The sequence below is a fragment of the Dermacentor variabilis genome, chromosome 5 (genome assembly GCF_050947875.1).
Source record: "Dermacentor variabilis isolate Ectoservices chromosome 5, ASM5094787v1, whole genome shotgun sequence".
NCBI lineage: Eukaryota > Metazoa > Arthropoda > Arachnida > Ixodida > Ixodidae > Dermacentor > Dermacentor variabilis.
This window is the reverse complement of record NC_134572.1, coordinates 31,097,957-31,115,668: the sequence shown is the minus strand read 5'-3', so window position 1 is coordinate 31,115,668 and position 17,712 is coordinate 31,097,957. Positions and strand designations below refer to the sequence as shown.

The 17,712-nt window shown below is 45.7% G+C and overlaps 1 protein-coding gene across 6 annotated transcripts in view; it reads left to right on the top strand.

The window, feature by feature from the left end:
• LOC142582403 (sodium-coupled monocarboxylate transporter 1-like) overlaps positions 1 to 17,712 on the top strand; it is a 127,192-nt gene that overhangs the window by 56,174 nt on the left and 53,306 nt on the right. Inside the window, exon 17 of one of the 6 annotated variants that reach the window (XM_075692091.1) lies at positions 6,843 to 7,093. The exons of the other annotated variants lie outside the window; for them this stretch is intronic. Within the exon in view, the coding sequence (XP_075548206.1) occupies positions 6,843 to 6,914 (72 nt within the window). The 3' untranslated portion in view covers positions 6,915 to 7,093. Of the gene's footprint in view, positions 1 to 6,842; positions 7,094 to 17,712 lie in introns of those variants that run through there. 6 annotated transcript variants of the gene reach the window in all.

The window sequence follows — 17,712 nt, the reverse complement described above, 5'->3', positions numbered from 1 at the left end:
CGGGGGGAAGGGAGGAGAGAAAACATGAGGTGAAAGACAGGGAGATTAACCAGATTTAGCCTTCTCTGGTTGGCTACTATGCAAAGGGGGAGGGGGGTAAGGGCAAGAAAGATGGGGAAATGAGAGAGAAAAAAAAAGAACGCGTCAGTTTGCACGAACTGTAGTTTTTCGATCACTACCGCCGGTTTTATGAAGCGCTTTTGCACTTTTAAAGCAGTTCGTGCCGACATCGGCCGGGACAAGAGTAAAAGAGAGAGAGAGATAAAAGGAAGGCACGGATGTTAACCAGTCAAGAGCACGGTCTACCCTGCGCTGTAGAAAGGGAGAAGGGAATAGAAAGAAGGGATAAAAGAGACAGATGTGGGTAGAGAGACATAGACGAACCGCACTACAAAGTCAAAGGTGCTCGCACAAGCCAGACGTTCTCAGAAAGCACAAAAGTGCCTTTTGTGCCTTCAATTCTGGTTTCCGCGAGGAGACGGTTGCTAATCTTGTCGAGCATAGTGTTGAGGACTTTGTACGCTGAAACTACCACAATCACACAGAAGGTGCGCTATTGTGTCTTTGCGCCCACAAACTTCTCATTCTGGACTTGTGACCATGCCGATGAAGTAGGAGTACGCATTAGTAAAAGCTGCTCCAAGCCATAGACGACAGATGAGAGTTACCTCCCTTCGTAGTAAGCCATATATAAGACGGAGCTTCCAATGAGGATTCATGGAAACTGGCACTGGCTTTTAAGATCTATCGAATTCCATTGGACCAACGTACGGTTGCGATGGAGGACCACACGCTGGCCTGTGGGAAGCATGCTTCAGAACGTAACGGTTCTGGAAGCGTCCGAGGGAAGGTGTGAGGCAAACTGCGTTTTTCATCTTTACTGAGTTGCTGTTCAAACGAACTACCAGCCGGTGGGCTGCTTCCGAGAAGCCCGGATTTTCTCTAGCGTGGCCTTGGCTCGAGCACGGGGAGCGTGCAGAGGACGTCATCGCTATCGACCTGGTAGTAACCGCCCGCCATAGGCTTAGCGACAACTGTCTGAGGACGCTGGAATGACGACGTCACGACGACGGAGTAATGATGACAGCGCGACGTGAATGAGATGACGGCACCGAAATCACTGACAGAATGACAAAGATGATCTGACGACGAGTCTATGACGACGACGCAATAACGGCGATGGAATGACGCTGATGGCCCGAAAATGGCGGAGTAATGACCCCGCATTAACGACGACAGAGGGAAGAAGGCAGAAGGATGATGACGAGATTACCACGGAGGAATGATCACAATATGGTGAAGGCCATGGAATGACATGACGGCGATGGTGTGTTGGAATTGTAGCTCGCGCCCTCACCTGTATCACCTGCCACCCCGGGTAGTCTCGATTTGCAAAATCTCATGTGATTGCACTAGGCCCAGTATCAGCCAATCGTGCAAGACAGCAGGCTGCACCCGGAAGAAACAAAGAAAGCTTGGTGTTATTAAAACCGTGATGATTTCAAACATTTAATACTTAACCAGATGACATTCAATAAAATATTACCTTGAGCAAGGAACCTGGTAGTTTACATTCTGCTCACAAATGCAGTAGACAAATTGTGCTAACAATTGATTTACTCAGAGCTGTATCAGTTTTGCAAATATTTTGCTGGTTATCACATGAAATAATCCTTCCCATTTTTCGCCCAGTCGCTAGCCCGCGTACACATAACGAGTGTCCCGCTCTGGTGACCAAAAATGTGTTCCCCTGAAGCTTTTCCAGCCGGACACCTAAAACAACGTAGTGCTCGACTCAAATAGGCCCGCGAAACCCGAATGCTTCAGCCGACTCCCTCTTACTTCTTTCATTGTGCAGAATCATCTCTCATCTGACAATCACATACCCTCACTATCCCTAATGATGCAATCATTCATCGCAATGAGCGTATACCAGGCGACCCCGCCTGTCAGGTCTGTGGGCAGCACCGTAATGCGGTACAGACGTACTGGGAATTTTCACGCGCCCTCTCCTAACCCCACATAATTACAGGCACTAACATCCCCCCGTCCATGCATTTCACCTGGGCGAGCTGGGCCGCACCACCCAAAGACTTGCGCCAGACTCTAGGGCTCACCCTGGTGCGTAACGTCCGCCACATCCAGAGGGCGATTGCAGTCGTTGCCAATCCGTCACCGTTGAGAGCCAACTGGCCCGGCGGGGACGATTCGGAATAGAGCCATCAAGCAATGAAGTGATCTTCCTTCCTTTCGCGGGTCCTATAGCAAGTGTGAATCACATAATTATTGACTAATGAATGTCATCAAAAACAATAACTGAGAGATGGAATCGTTGCTGCTGCTTGGCACTTTGGTCAAACAGTAGCTTTATTGAAGCCTAGAAACCATAGCCAAATTTCACGATGTGGCAAGGGACAAGGGCCGAGAGAAAGAACGTGATTCTATTGTCACAGAAACCAGAGCGAAAAGCACAGATGAAAGGGTTTATATGCAGGCGTAGGCAAAGAGCAGCCAGCTGACGGCCAGCTGTAGCGTTGCTTTAGCCAGAACTTGCGAAGCATTGGCTTTCTATAGATCCAGCTTAGTCAAAGTAGTAATTTTTTTTTCAGAGCTCTAGTGAAGTTCCACACGAGCGCATTCGGAATGAAATTCTGTTGTTTCCTTAAGCCAGAACCTTGCTTTAGTTCTTTTTAATATTTTTTTCTTTATTTTTCCTTCAACTGCTTCTGCGTAAGTCTGGATTTTGAGTTTTTGCCCAGCGAATTGCGAGGGGTGTAACGCTAAGTTTCTCGCACGCTCTGCACCACTGTCACAATAGTGAGAGCAATGAATAGTGTCGTCTCTGCTGCCATCTACACACACTTTAATCAATGCCTTACTTAATTTGTCCTTTCCTTTTCTTACATACTGCGTTCTATGCAATAAATGCTAAGATACCATTCTTGTGGCTTGTTGAAGAGAACACCTACTTCTTTTTTCGCATTTTAGGCACGTTTGAAATGTCAAGATATACGCTTGCAATGACTTGAACGTACACCGTGAGTATTTATTGCAAAGTCTGTGATTCAGATATCGAGGAAGCTATGCTGTGCTCGTTGTGCTGAAGCTAGAATTATCGTAGCTTACTAGACAAAGAAATGTGGATAATTAATTATTGATTATTTAGTCTAAATGCTTTAGGGTTTCTGTACGAAAGGTAGATATACATTTAAAGTCATGCCGTGCGAGTCTAGTTCGCGGTTACTCTTTCTCTGTCAACCGATGTAAAAGTGCAGGAGTAAATAGTACCACCTAGGGTGCGTTGGCGCCAAGCTAGTCTGCGAAAGTGTGCCTGTGTTACTCATGTAGGTTGGACTCAGCCACTTAGAAACTGCACTTGTCAGACGATGATGACCATAGCAAAATCAGCTTGTTTGCCAGAAGAAATCAAATAGCAGATGCGAGCCACCTCCATGGTTCGAATCGTAAAGGTTAGGTCTCGATAAAGAGTGGTTCAAAAGTTAAGGAATCACATTCTTGAACTGTACATCTCTGCGTTGACCTTTCAATGCTTATAGTGGGCCGAAGGTACTAATTTTATGGTGGTCTAAAACGAATGTTCATCCTAGTGATGGGCGTCAAACTCTGCAGTATGACACGGTACACCTCAATTGGATGAGCGACTTGATTCGATTCAGTATAATTTAACGATGGCGTACAAAAACGAAAACAAAAGCAAAATATGGTACCAGGAAGCCCACGCAGCCGCGTACATACACAGAAAAAGAGACCGAAGCCAGAGCTGGTATTCATTAAAAGCTTTTACGTTAGAATTGTTGGAAAAGCAATTTACACATAGTTCTGATGCTGGACATATAAACGAAGGCTGCCTGCAATGGCAGAACCTTTGCAAATAAAAAGCTTCGCGAATTCTGCCCTATAACACCAAGACTGATGGCACAAGCGCTGCTTTCACAATAAAGCACATTGCAGGGCTTTTGACGCCTTGTTTTTTTTACGTGCATTGTTTCTTGTGTGCTGCTACCCAAACACTGTAGGAGAGGAACAGTAAAAAAGTTATGATAGAGAAAAAAAATAAAGCTCCTTTTCTTAAAGAAAGAAAGTTGAACGCTAAGCTTTCCCCCAGTGCAAATTGAATCAAAGGGAAACTCCAAAACCAGCGAACATGCAACGAGCCCAAGAAACGCTGAGCGACCCGATGCTATGAATATATGATTTGATTCCTTCTTTAGGATCTTATTTTTTGAACGTTGAAGTTGAATGAAAATTCATTTCGTTAAGTTGCACAGCCTTTATTTTAGATAATGTAGCCGTTGATTACACGCGCGCACTCACACTCGCACGACTCTACACTTGCACAGTATTGCCTTGTGATCGCTGTGGTAGACGGTCAGAGGCTCTGCCATCGTAGCGGGACACAGCCTGCTTGCAAACGTTATATCAAAGCAGGAACGGTGTTGCATCGTGGTTGTCAGTAACATCTTCAGTCTCAACGAGTAGCGATCTAGCATGAAACTCATGATCCATTTGCCGTGCTCTTTCGTAACGTCGATGTTAAAGTTAGGGCACACGAGGATCGGCGTACTATGTAGGTTTCAGGTCTTAATCGTTTCTGCCAGGAACGTTTCCGCGTCACAACGAGACGTGCTCGGTCTAATGATGTACACGCTGACGATCACAAGACCACTATTGCACAAGCGTCTCCCACATGGCGTCTGCATGTCGTTGCCGATACACGGGATCGGTCTTACGGGCATGCTCACGCTTACTTCCGCGTACAGCAGCCTCTTATGCCGTGCGCTTCACCCGCAACCTACCCATGTGGAAGGCCGGGAATGCATTGCGTGACACCCGTAATGCAATGCATATGTATGCAGTTCGGCTGGGTAGCATGGTGTTCAACCATGTTTTTTTTAAGAAAGAAACTTTGATTTTTTTTTCCAGATCCTAAGACGAGCCTGTCTGCACGCGCACTTGCTTTCTCCGATAAGCAGGGAAGCTCAGTTAATTGCAACGAAGGGTAGTGTCATGCCTAGCAGACGCAACTTGCGCGTCCAGTGAACTTGCGCGTCCAGGCACTGACCGGCAGGCCAGACGACGTTTGGGCAGTACTGCGAATGTAAACAGTAGTGTTCTACGCGGATGTGCAAGTTGACCTTTCTGGAATGCGTTTTAGGCGCTCACGGACGAATCAATGAGACATAGAAAGCTTCGCTTTCAAAATAATGATGGCAGATCACCTGGAAGCTTGGGGGTTTTGAGCTATTCTTGAAAGTGTCCAATTTCGTCAGGCTGTGAAAACTCGCCATTATTACCACTGAGTCAAATAAATAAGATACGAGTGTTATATGAATAAATAAAGGCGGTGAAGGGGAACCACACGGCCGGTTTTACATTGTTCGTGGCAGCAACTCTTATATTCGATTAACGTGGAGGCCGACAATAGGCATACAGTGCAGTGCGCTCGGTACGAGAAAAAAAATAATTTGTGAACTTGTGGGTGCTGTTTGTCATACTGTCTTCTTTCTGAAGTTGAGCATGGAACTTCTGGCGTGACACGGCATGAATGTATATGCCCGTATACGTACCTACAAGAATGTATACAGGTGAATAATACGGGCCTTACCGTATGAGGATGAGTGCTTAGAATTACGAGTTTATGGTTTCTCAGTCAAAGGGCATGTTTAAACGGCCCCTCACCAGGCCCCATAGCAAATTTTTGTTATACGCTGGAAGTTGTTACGTGTCCTCCAGGGAGCGTTCTGCCGTAAAAGTTTTCAAATCGGCTCATTCATAGCCGAGATAGAAATATTTCAGTGCCGCGAACCCATGATTTCAGCAGGCGGGCTCCACTGCCAAGCAAGACGCTCTCTCCACTCGCCCGTCTAGCATTCGCAAGCGAATTTGCTTCCCTGCGTTCTCCCATACTAGACCTCGAGGATCGCGCGACGCATACGTCACAGGCCTCGCCCTCATTGTTTTTCTTCTCGCTTTTCTTTTTTTCCTGCGCTACGCATTTCCGCTGACTGTGCCGCGCGCGAGCTGTTGTCTGGTTCGCGCAGCGCACGATTTTGCGCGCTGTGCACAAGGAAACATGACTAGCGGTATAATTCAGTGCTACACGAATACTGAGGCAGAACAAGCGGATCGCAGAGCATGCTTACGGGCGATGGAAAACGGTAGAAAATGGCATAGTTTCGCTATTTGCGCATGGGAACAAGCAGACGAAGCGGAAGTACATCTTTCTTGCTTCTGTGCGAAGTAAAACAACAAAATACGCAGACATTCCGTTTGTGAGCTTTATTAGTTCTCTAAACTTCAATTCGTCAATTCAAGCAAGAGATCGCACAGATAACAGGTGTTGTCTTGAATAATTATCGTAGTCAGGTGTCACCACGAGCGACGTCACACTGCGGACACGATTAGGTAGGCGCAGCAGCCCGACGACGTCATCGTATCTTTCCTGGCGGATTCGCCAAGAGTGAAGAGGGAAACGGTGTTCGGATTGAAATTTCAGGCCTTTTCGCGGCGCGTAGCGATGTAATTCTTCACAAACACGATTGTTGGCGCGCATTGTATGCTCTGTGCTTGTCAGCTCAAAATGGCCAGACCTGGTGAGGGGCCCTTTAAAGCATACATAATAATGTTCGTCTGGACATCAATTTCTTCTATGGGCAGTGTCATCTATGTTCGGTTTTAATCAGCGCCATGCCTCATTCGTGCGCATGTTGCTTGCAAAGCCTACGCCGAGCTAAGTTCACGTTGGCCTGCCATGTGTATGAACACCTCTCAAGCGTCCGTATTTTTATTACTTTATTTTCTACTTTCTTTGCCCCTATCAGTTCGGCGATTGGTGTATCCTACTTCAATTCCATTGGATGGCGGGATGCTTCACTTTGGAACACAAGCACTAACCAACAAGCCCAGTCGTACGTTGCACACAGATGGGCCGAAGCCAAACGGATCGATGTAATTTCGACGTCGTGCCTCCACAGATTCGCTCGTATAGCATAACACCTTGGTAGCCGAGGCCTCCGAAAGGAGCAGGCGCGCATCGCGGTGTTCAGCGGTGTTCTATAATAAAGCTAATATTGCCTAACAAGGCGTGGTGCTGACCGCTGTTCCCTCTTACGCAGCCAACGTTCTACAGGTAGGCATGGATCTTGCTGGTATTCGTACGTTTGGCTACACGCCTGCGTGTGCGTGTTAGCCTGTGTGTGAAGGTTGGCGCAAACATATGCGTTTTTCGGTTTTCACCTTAGTTTGTCTTTTCCAAATGGCCTCTCTTCTGTTGCCGATTCCCTCCTCGATAGGTAGTTTTCTGGACACCCGCTGCGCTTACTGTGCGCTCTCCTCATTCTCGTGCGAAGGATGGCTCTGTTTTTCTTTTGTTTGTTTCTGGTGACGGTCTCAGCTATTACCTGTACGGGCCAGCTAGATAACGCATGCACGCTAGGCGGCTAAACCCGGAAGTAGTTCTGGCGCTGTCGCGACGGTAAGTAAACACGTGGTTGCAGCGAGCTAAGATAATTAGCACGCTCTGAGCGAGGAAGGTGAGAGAGTAAAAAGCAAGCACAGAATTCGCGGACAAGGTTTTGCGGACCAGGACCTGCACAAAAGTACAAAGCTTGTTCTTTTCTTTCGCAACCTAAGCCGAGCCGTGGAATCGGTACAAGCCGTTTGCATTTGGCAGTGGGCACGTTCCCATTACCGAAGTTGTAAGCCGCGTATTTGTTGAGCCTTTTTCTGCGAATCCCATGACCCAGATACAGCGACCGTAGTAGGGGATCATAGTGGTTAGTGTCCGCGCTGATAGCAAACACGCTCGTAACTGGGTTTTGAAATAAACCTTGTTGACACAGCGATGCTTTAGGCGCAAGCGATGCGGGAGTGCAGGCGGAACCTTTCGTAAAATTGTAATAAAGTTCACTATTTTTCTTCTTCTTCTCGCTATTACTTCCGTTACTATACTTTGTACTTGTCCTGGGAACATTATTGCACTGGTTGTGTCTTGGTGTCGCATTTATCAACTCATACTCACTAATAATTCAATGGGCCGACACCTTACGTGTGACATTTGCGGCTCTGAAGAAAAATGGAGTAGGTATAGGTGTAGAAATACACGGAGAGAACACATTTCTGGTCAACTTGAGTAATTCCGGCATTTCTGGTAACTTGTGCGTGTGCGTGCGCGCGTGTGTGTGTTTGTGTGTGTGCGTACGTGTGTGCGTGCGTGCGTGTGCGTGTGTGTTATATAGGAAAAGTGGCAACCTTAATCTTTCAAATGTGCCTTCGAATAGCCAGCTCCTATGTAGCCTGCTTTGCCGTTTATATACGATAAATGTACAACAAATCTTTTTGGTGTATGAAATTCATGGAGCCAAAAGTGCATTTGCAAGTGGCGCTTGCCTTGTGGCTCCTTTTTTTCCGCGTGCATATTTTTCCCGCTCCCAGATTGCATCAGACGACAGCTAAAACATTTGCCAACCGCCGCCGTCTGCTTCGAAGAGTTTCAAAGTTTCACAGGCGCATATGGAAGCGATACCACAGGCTTGCTCGGTGAATGATTTTGATGTAGCGTTTGCCTGCGTTGTATTGCTTTTGTTTTACATGCGCGGTTTTGGTCCGAGCTTCCGAAGATCTCCAGGGTGTCGTAAAGAGCGGTAGCTCTTGACTTGTCTGCCAACTATCTGGGCGACCAGCGGTGCTTTTTCACACGCGTTTGCGGCTGGTATATATGTGTGTGTCGGAAACTCGCAACGCTAACGCTAATGAGGTAAGGCAGAATGCGAGACTAGGCAGGCGCCTGCATAGTACCAGGTTTGCTTTCAGAAGGCAGGCTTGATTTATGGTGTTTTCCGCTCCTGCTCGCAGACGATAAGTTGTCGTTGTGCAAGCAGGGAGGATACGCCTAATTTGAACCTCAGCCGGTACCGAAAACAGTAGCTCGGCAATGACAGTGCCGCCTAGAGGCCCAGTTCCGACACTTCGTAACGTATAAGCGCTTCAGGAGTGTTATCCACTAATTTCTCTAACTGGGTGATTTGTAACGCCAATATCAGGCCTACTCACCACCATTGTACAGGAGTGCTCGATTGGGTTCCGTAATTAGGAATGAGAAGCGAGGAGTCTCGGAAAACACCTGTTATCCTTTGCGTAAGTTAACATCAATTCGAAGTATGCTACCCCTTCCTTTCCTTCTGGTTTTGGTTGGGGCGAGGATAAATATCTCTGCTCACTCTGCGATAACTCGCAGCTTAAACAGGCTTCTTGTGCGGTACCCACCTCCCGTGGTTCAATTGCCATAGCGTTCTGCTGCGGAGGATGAGGTCACGGGTCCAACTCTCGGATGCTGCGGTCGCATTAAAATGGGAGAGGAATGCAAAAACGCTCCTTTACGGTTCTGCGGGTGGGCTCATCTTCAAAGACTCCAGCTAGTCTAAACCATTTCGAAGCCCTCCACCATGACGTCCATCACACACCACTGTGCCGTTTCCGGAGGCTGAACTTCATACTCTGAGTTAAAAAAAATGTTTGTTCGGTAGCTGCCGAAGAACTGAGGAGAACAGCAACAATATACCGCCCTCCTCTATAGCGTTCATTGACCAACATCCGCCTTGTAAAGTGAGGAAACTACGGCAAACATCACCGATGAGGCTAGGGCAGGAAAATGGGAACAAGGGCAGACGGCGAAGTCAAGTACCGAGGATTTCGACGAGTCGACATGTATATCAAAAATAACGATGGTATCATTGACAGGCTTGACCTCCTTTTCCCTACTAGCCGAAGCCTGGGACGGTAGGTTGAGTAATGGCTGTTCAGGCAAAAAGGTAAACAGTGTTGGTGATATAATTAGGGGCAAAATAGTGCTATGAACTGTAGAGGTGACTATAATGTATTAGGCGTACCCTACCATTTTCTTTCTCTCATTTTCTGTTTCTTCGAGCAAGAGGCTAAGAGAGTTCAAGATAACTTTGGAATTCTCTTCTGATACGTATGGCAGCATCATTCTTGCCGCTTGGAATGTGATGGTCACATCGTGAGCAGAATGGAAGCAGGAGAAGGCACCACAAGCTTGCTCACGTCATTCCCAGATGGCTTTAGCACATCATTTATATTCCGAACACCACACCGCTGTGAACGAAAAATGTCGATTAGTTTCTCGCGTTGGATCGAAGCACTACCACACTTTGGCTTTTATTATACCTGCTTCAAAAATACTCATCAGGCGCAGAAATTCAAGTCTGTTCTTCTTTGTTTCTTTCTTCCTTCTTTTTTTCCTAGCTGAATGGCACATAGCAAAGGCTCAGTGACTGCGCATATTGCTCTCAAGATGAACTTTGTAACGGCAAGACGTGACGCGAATTTAGATAATATAGGCCATTCAGACAACATAGAGGGCGCAGAACCCTTCTTTTTTTGTTCGTGTAAGTGCCGATGATTTTCAGCTGAGCAGAGCGCCTAACAACAATGGTCAACTTCAGCTCGACTCTGAAGAGGCACATATTGTTGTAATAAGAGGTGTGCCATTCATTATGTATCTTCTTTTAACTTAATGAGACGCAGCATACTGAGCCTTTCGTCAGATTATTAAACATGGTCTTTTGAGTACCTGCATGTTTCTTCTCACTTACATTTAGTTAATATGATGTCATTTTACTAAATCGGTCTCTAAGTGAGTTGCTTCATCATAGCACTGGCAGCAAAAAGATAGGAATGGCAAATGTACCTTGTGCGCAAGATATCGAAGTCATCTCGCAAAGGTCTTACACTACCGATCTCACGTTGCACAAATATAACAAGCTCCATACCAGAGCCGCAGTTTGAACGAATACGGCCCCAAAGAGGGCACAAATTTGGACATTGGGTAAACTTGTTTGTAAATACAACAGACCTGCCAGGTTTGTTCTTATTTTTCAAACAAATGAACCAGGTCAACACGGAGGTAGAAGAACGATGTCCACGCGAAGGCCAACCGAAGAGGTTGTCACGGGCGTATAGCCACCGTCACACTTCGCCGGAACCCGCCCTAATTAGGCACCGTATTGCTTCTTCTGCGAAGGGTGCTTAGGATTTCTGGTTGAGGGGCCTTTAAAGTGCTAGCCAAGTGAATCTTCCTGCGAAAGCATTCGACATTCGCTCTTTACAGCCCGTGTTCGTTAAATTCAATGTTTTAGATGTGGTTTACTTGTTCGAATTAAGTATGACGGCAGCTGTACAGCTCTGGACGAATTGCCGCATAGAACTAAAATAAAATGTCTTCAATTAAGGCAACATACAGATTCTATATATCGCTAAATATGGCGTAGAGTGCCAGTTTCAGCTGCCGTAATTACGATACTTTTACTTGCGTAATTAGTGCTAACATATAAAAAAAACACATCGCATAATAGACTGCACAATCTCCAGGATCGGCCCACCTGACCTCTTGGTGAAATTGAAGTTAGTCTTAGCTGACTTCACACAGAGCAAGCATATCTGTAATTAATGCAATTATCTTGTAAACACTTTCAGAAAAGAAAGAAAACGGCCATTTCGCGCCTCTAGAGCGTCGTAGCTAGTGACAATGGGCATCGGTGTTGGTATGAGTGGCCACCTTGGCCAGCATATCATCCTTAACTGAAGAAACGTTACTGCTGTTGCAAACGCGAGTTTAGGCGAGTGACGCAGCCCATTGCGTCGGTGCACTGTATCTCATTAGTGTGAAAATTGCTGCACACATTCCTTTTAATATACCGTGTGACTGCTGAATCAAAGCTGGGGCATTTATCTGCTACAGTTGGTGTAAAACATGGACGAAGATGGCCATGTAGCGTCCGACTTCACATGTGAAGTCGGTGAGCGGGCGGACTTCACAGGTGAAAGTCATACTGAATTTTGCGCACTCAAGTATACGTTACCTCCAAAGCTGTACACGTGCACAAATTACTTGCATAGCAGCACAAAGCTGTAGGTCGTCATGTCGAATTTCATTGAAAGAACGCTAGAGAAACAGCACAAAACATACATGGACGCGGTGGGTCAGTTAACGGACTACTAGAGCAAACTAGTGTCTATCGTTTCCAATGGCGATGTCACCAGCGTCATCTGACTGCATCACAGGGTTGTCAGCATTATGCAAGCTCCCGTTTAGCTGAAAATCGACCCCTTTGCCCCATGGACTGCGCTGCCTCCGGGATCAGCGTGTTTTTTTGCCCCGTAAAAAGAGTGCGAACAAACTGTATACACTAAAAAAGACAAGTTTGAGGTTATTGCGCGTGAAATACGATAGGAATAAGACACGAAATAAGTGAATGACGAATATGTAAAAGAGGCAGCAAGAAACAGAATATAGGTATAGGATGAACCTTTAATCTTCGAATCATTTAAACCACCATGCACGCTGATCTTGTTTTCTTTAGCGCCTACATTTGGTGGACAATTTCTGTTTTTCACTTCATCATTCTTCCTTTCCTTCCTTCTTTCTTTCTTTTCCACATTTGCTTCCCCTGCTTAAGGTAGCAAATCGCACGTGCGTCTGGTTGGCCTCCCTGTATTCCCGTCTCCTTTTTTCCCTTTTTCTTTCTTTCTCTATTATCCATGGTAGGCACAAGAGCTGGGGACATAAGAAAGGGTTGCAGAGTCCACTGTTGTCGAACCGCGGGCTAGAGTGTCAATAAATGTGAAGGTCTCTCCCTCCGAAGACAAATTTACCCAAAAAAGAATGTAGGAAGGAACCTGACACATTAGGGCATAGGTGCATGGGTGTCCCGTCGCAGAAAGGACTTCTTGGCTTGAAGAAGAGGGCGAGGTTCAGAAGGGAGCGAGGCTGTGGGGCTAAAGACGGTGAGCCAGCAGTATGGTCCACCAATAGTTCCAGTGGGTTGCACGACAATGACTCTTCTCGTGCCTAGATTTCAATAGTATTTCCTCCCAACAGCATACAAACTGGGTGAGTGGCAGTCTACTGAACTTGTTTTCAACAGCTGCTTCTTTGAAACATTCAGCGCGGTCATCAACGCTTTATTTAGTGAGCTTTACTTCCTCAACCTACATGTCTCGATATCTGTATTTTCTTTCTAATAATTACAACTGCGCACGTATTAGAAGAGAAAATATATTACCTCGAGGCCTGTTTGGGAAACTGGATTTGCTGCCCTGATGAAGATTTCCTGCCCTTTGCCGAAACGTTGGCTTCAGCCGAATCCCTTGTCAACCGCTGTTGGTGACTTCAAGTCTATGTTCTTATGAGCTTGGGTCTTCTTTACATAGTAAGTTAAACTTCCATTTATCTTTGGTGGCAGCGTTATTAGGTCCTTGAAGGTCGTCACCGTATTTGGTCGGTGATTGCCCTGGAATGCTTTCATTCCGACGCATTCTCAAACGTGGTAACGATTGGTGTTAAGACTTAAATGTTTTATGTCAAATAATATTTTTTCACGGGTATCCCTTTCGTGGTTTGCTTAGTACGCTGTTTACTCCTAGCTCCAAATATTTGTAAGCGTTGCGCCAGCCTAAGAAAGTTTCTCGGTTAGTTGCTTCGTTGTCTCTTTCAGTATTTTCTTCCGTCCGTTATCTTTTTGTTTAATGCAGCATAAATAGCGGGTTCAGTGCACTAGTGACGCAGGCTACAGCATGCGCTTCCTTTTGGAAAGCTTTTGCCCTTCTAGGCCGTCTATCTGATGTCGGCGCGAAATCAACCGTAATGGAGCAAAAAAAAGAAAAGGCTGGTCTTCTAAGCATATTTTTTCTGGCACAACTGTAACACTGTGGATGGAACCAACTTCATCAAAATATTAATAGCGGCAGTATCGCGCATATTAACAGCTGTCGGTTGCGCTACAAAGGTGATTAATTGCACACGCAATACCTAATGCCAAGTAATGGTCCGAAACCATTAGACTGAAGCCTAAGCGTGGCCTGTACGCTCCGCATCACAGGTCCTGTGCACACTCGACCGTGATATATCAGATGAAATATTAGCGACGCTTTTTCTCACGCGTACATAATTTACGTCAGTTTGTCGAAGGTGCTTAATTACAGAGACTTGCAATAAAGCTTTAAACCAATATGTTGAATTCAAGGGGGCATACCTCCTTTTTGTGCAACGTGACAACCCAATTCAGGGTGCCTGTCACTTCACAAGTTTGTCGTCAACAGTTGCAATGACGTCAACAGAAAAAAAAAACGACAGCATGTCGACTTGCGCGTGGGAACCTGGATTCGGGTCCCGGGTGGTGACAAAGATCGTCCTTCCGGTCGAGGCCACCTGCAAAAGGCATATTATGATGAAAGACAGTCGATCATAATACTTGCAACAGGTTGTACGATAGTGTCATAAGGTCTCCTGAGCAATGATCGCTATAAAAAATTGCGCGTCATTTTTTTTTTGCAAACGGTTGGTGAAAATAAAAAAAAATCATCAGGTGAGGATAACGTTATGACGCTGTGACCGCACAAGAGGCTGACAACTATAAATGTTATCGAGAGTAGCTCACAGTGAGGCACAGCATACTCTATTACAGAAATCACTAGCGTAACTGAAGCCGTTAATCATAAGGAGAGTACATTTCGCGTTTCTTGCTACATTTTCTTTGGAAGGGGTTGCCTATGGCCTTATGTGTGAATGAATTTATATAACAAAAGGTTTGGAACTCCCGTTTCTAACAAATACTGCAAGAATGACTTATGAAATACATTGTCCGAGTATAGAGATTGGGCTAGGGAGCTTTGCGTGAAATGGACAGGATAAGATAAGTACCATTAATTTCCTAATGGGAGTAAAGCCAAATAAACGCTCCCCAAAGCGGCATAAGCGCAGTCCATCTTGGCTGGAGTGGTTGAGGATTCGTGCTGTTAGCGTACTTTTCTGTGTGGAAGGTAACACACCACGCTCATAATTTGTTTCTTTCCTATTTTGTTTGAGCTTGGACATGATTTTTTAGCACAACTGTCGCGTTTTTGTTTAAGCACCGGTTGTGTGCTGTAATAACATTTTTTTAGGTGCAAGACTGGCAGGCAACGTGGACAGGCATTAAAATTAAGATGGCTGCATTTTTAAAGCGCCCCTCACCAGGCCCCAAAGCAAATTTTGGTTATATGCTTGAAGTTGTTACATGTCCTCTAGCGAGCATTCTGCTGCAAAAATTTTTGATATCGGCTCACTTCTGCGGCGCACTTCTGCTGATGGCGTCGCGCGTGAGCTGTTGTGATTGTCTCGTTTCTCGCAGCGCACTTTTTGCGCCCTGTGTACGAGGACACCCGACTAGCGGTATAAGTTAGTGCTACACGAATACTTAAGCAGACACAAGCGGATGACAGAGCATAATCCCGCGCTAGAACATGGTATAGAAAATAACATGGTTTCGGTGTCTGCGCGCACGACTGCACGACGTGGGAACAAGCAGACGAAACGGAAATACATCTTTCTTGCTGCGGTGCGAAGTAAAGCAAAAACACGCAGACATACGGTTTATGTGTTTTATTATTTTCTAAGCGATAATTCGTCTGTTCAAGCAATATTTAACACAAATAAGACAAGTTGCATTGAACAATTATCGAAGTCACATGTCACCACGCGCGACGTCACAGCACAAACACGTGTACGTAGGTGCGCTAGCACGTGTGCGTAATCTTCCAGCTTGGAGAGCGGCGGCCGCGAGGAGAAGTGGAAAAGCGTTCGGCTTGAAATTTCAGATCTTTCGCGGCGCGTAACGATGTAATACGTTGCAAACGCGATCGTCATCGCACTATGTATGCTCTGGGTTTGTCAGCTCGAAATGACCAAACCTGGTGCGGGGCTCTTTAGCAATTTTTCCGCTCGCAATCAGTGGGACCCTCATTTCATAGATTTCACCGCTTTTCGGGGTACATAATTCTCCATCTATTTACGGATAATAAAATTACGCCACTTAATATCTGCCACTTACACGCACTGGCATAAATGTAGCGGAGCGCAGCAGGCAAAAGCGGGGAATATCAAAATAGAATTCGGCCTACCCCTCTCCCCCACTACCCGAACCTGCTGAATACAATTGCCTTTGCATGTTGAAAACGTGAAAAGCGATAATTATGGCAAATCAAAGAGCTTTCTTCCTCTTGTTTCCTGTCTTGCAGGGCTTGCTATATGGTCCACATCTTTATTCATTTAAGATTTGCTTTTAAGGAAGGCCATAGTTTTTCTTTTGCACTCCTTTGATTTATGTCTATTTATCTATTTATTATTTCAAGCCATTTATGTCTTGTTCCTAATTTCAAACTCTCTGGCAAGCTCTTTTTTAGGTATCTTCTGGAGGAGGAGGTTCTACACTAAAAGCGAATGGTTTGTCGCTTTTGCCACCTATATTTTTACGCCTCTTTCTGCCTCAGAGGCATGGGATTAGAGCTAGCCGTCCGTAATCGGGCCATGTCTACACTGCAAATTCTCAGATTTTTCCTTCCGTCCTTCAAGAAGAGAGCGTTGTAGTTTGGATCATGTTGTTCTGTGTGCATTTTGTTTTTGCGAGCAAGCAAACGATTTCAGCTTTGAGCACATGCGTGCTCCAATTTTATAAGGTCATAACTGCTTTCCGCCAGAGTTCGCGAGTGATACGATTAAGGATTTCGTTTATAAGAGGTGCGGAAGGCGAGGGTGATCGTTTCACAATTCCTTAAGCGGTTGAAATAAGATAATTACTGATGGTGCGATGCCTTAGCCGTAATTGCTTATTAACAAATAATCGTTTTCACGAGGTAAAACGGCCCTTCACTTCCGACCCACTCGCAAGAAATATGCAACCAAGTGAATGTTGCAGCAACATTGAAAGCTGGGCTTGTTGGTATGGAAGAGCACTTGTCATATCCCTGGGGTGGGCAGCACAACCCGGACGAAGGACAAAAGGAAGTACACAATACGAGCGCTGACTAACAACTGGTTTATTTTTTCAATGAAGTGATTAAATATGCAAAGAACGTGATGATGTGATGAAGTGACGCTTACAAATGGGGAAAGGGTGTACATGTACGCGTGTACGTGTCCAGACGTTATGGCTCAGTACGGAATTTTCCGCCCCACGGTTGACCACACCAGAAGGATTTGCAAGACCTTGCGGTCGGAATGGATGAGCCACGACAGGATGCTGCGAGACTGTTTCAAGTCCGTTTGCGGTCTTATGAAAGGAAGACAACGAAAGTGCTGTCAATACCGCAAGTGGTCTAGGACAAGCCAGTCTTCCCTGGAATTCCTCTGGAGCAACGTTCGGCGGAACCTACCTCCCAAGGAGAGGAAACCAAAGCCCTACGACGGAAGTGCAGAACATGACCGATATTGACGTTCCAGATAAGCACATGAACATTCTTGAATTAGGCCCAAAGTTCTGCCTAGAACCGTGACTAGACCCAGTCAATAAGATAACCGCCGTTAGATCAGTGTCCAGGCATGGACAAGAAGATGAAAAATTTAGCTGCATTTCTGCGTGCGTTGACCTGTTAGGCAAATCTCAAGGAACCCAGGATGTCCGAGTGCAAAAGATTGAGCCTCTTGTGCAATATTTAAGAGAAAATTAAGTGAAAGTATTGACCACCGATAAAGAAGGGTAATTGGTCCTCCTAACGGAAGGGAAGTTTTCTGAGAAGCCTCAACCGCTTTAATAAAAAACTTCATAAAGGCGCACGTTGAACTAAGAAAGTCAAAGATCACGCAAAGAAATTGTTGCTGGAATTGAACCTCGAGCGTCTATTTAGTACTGTAAGCGA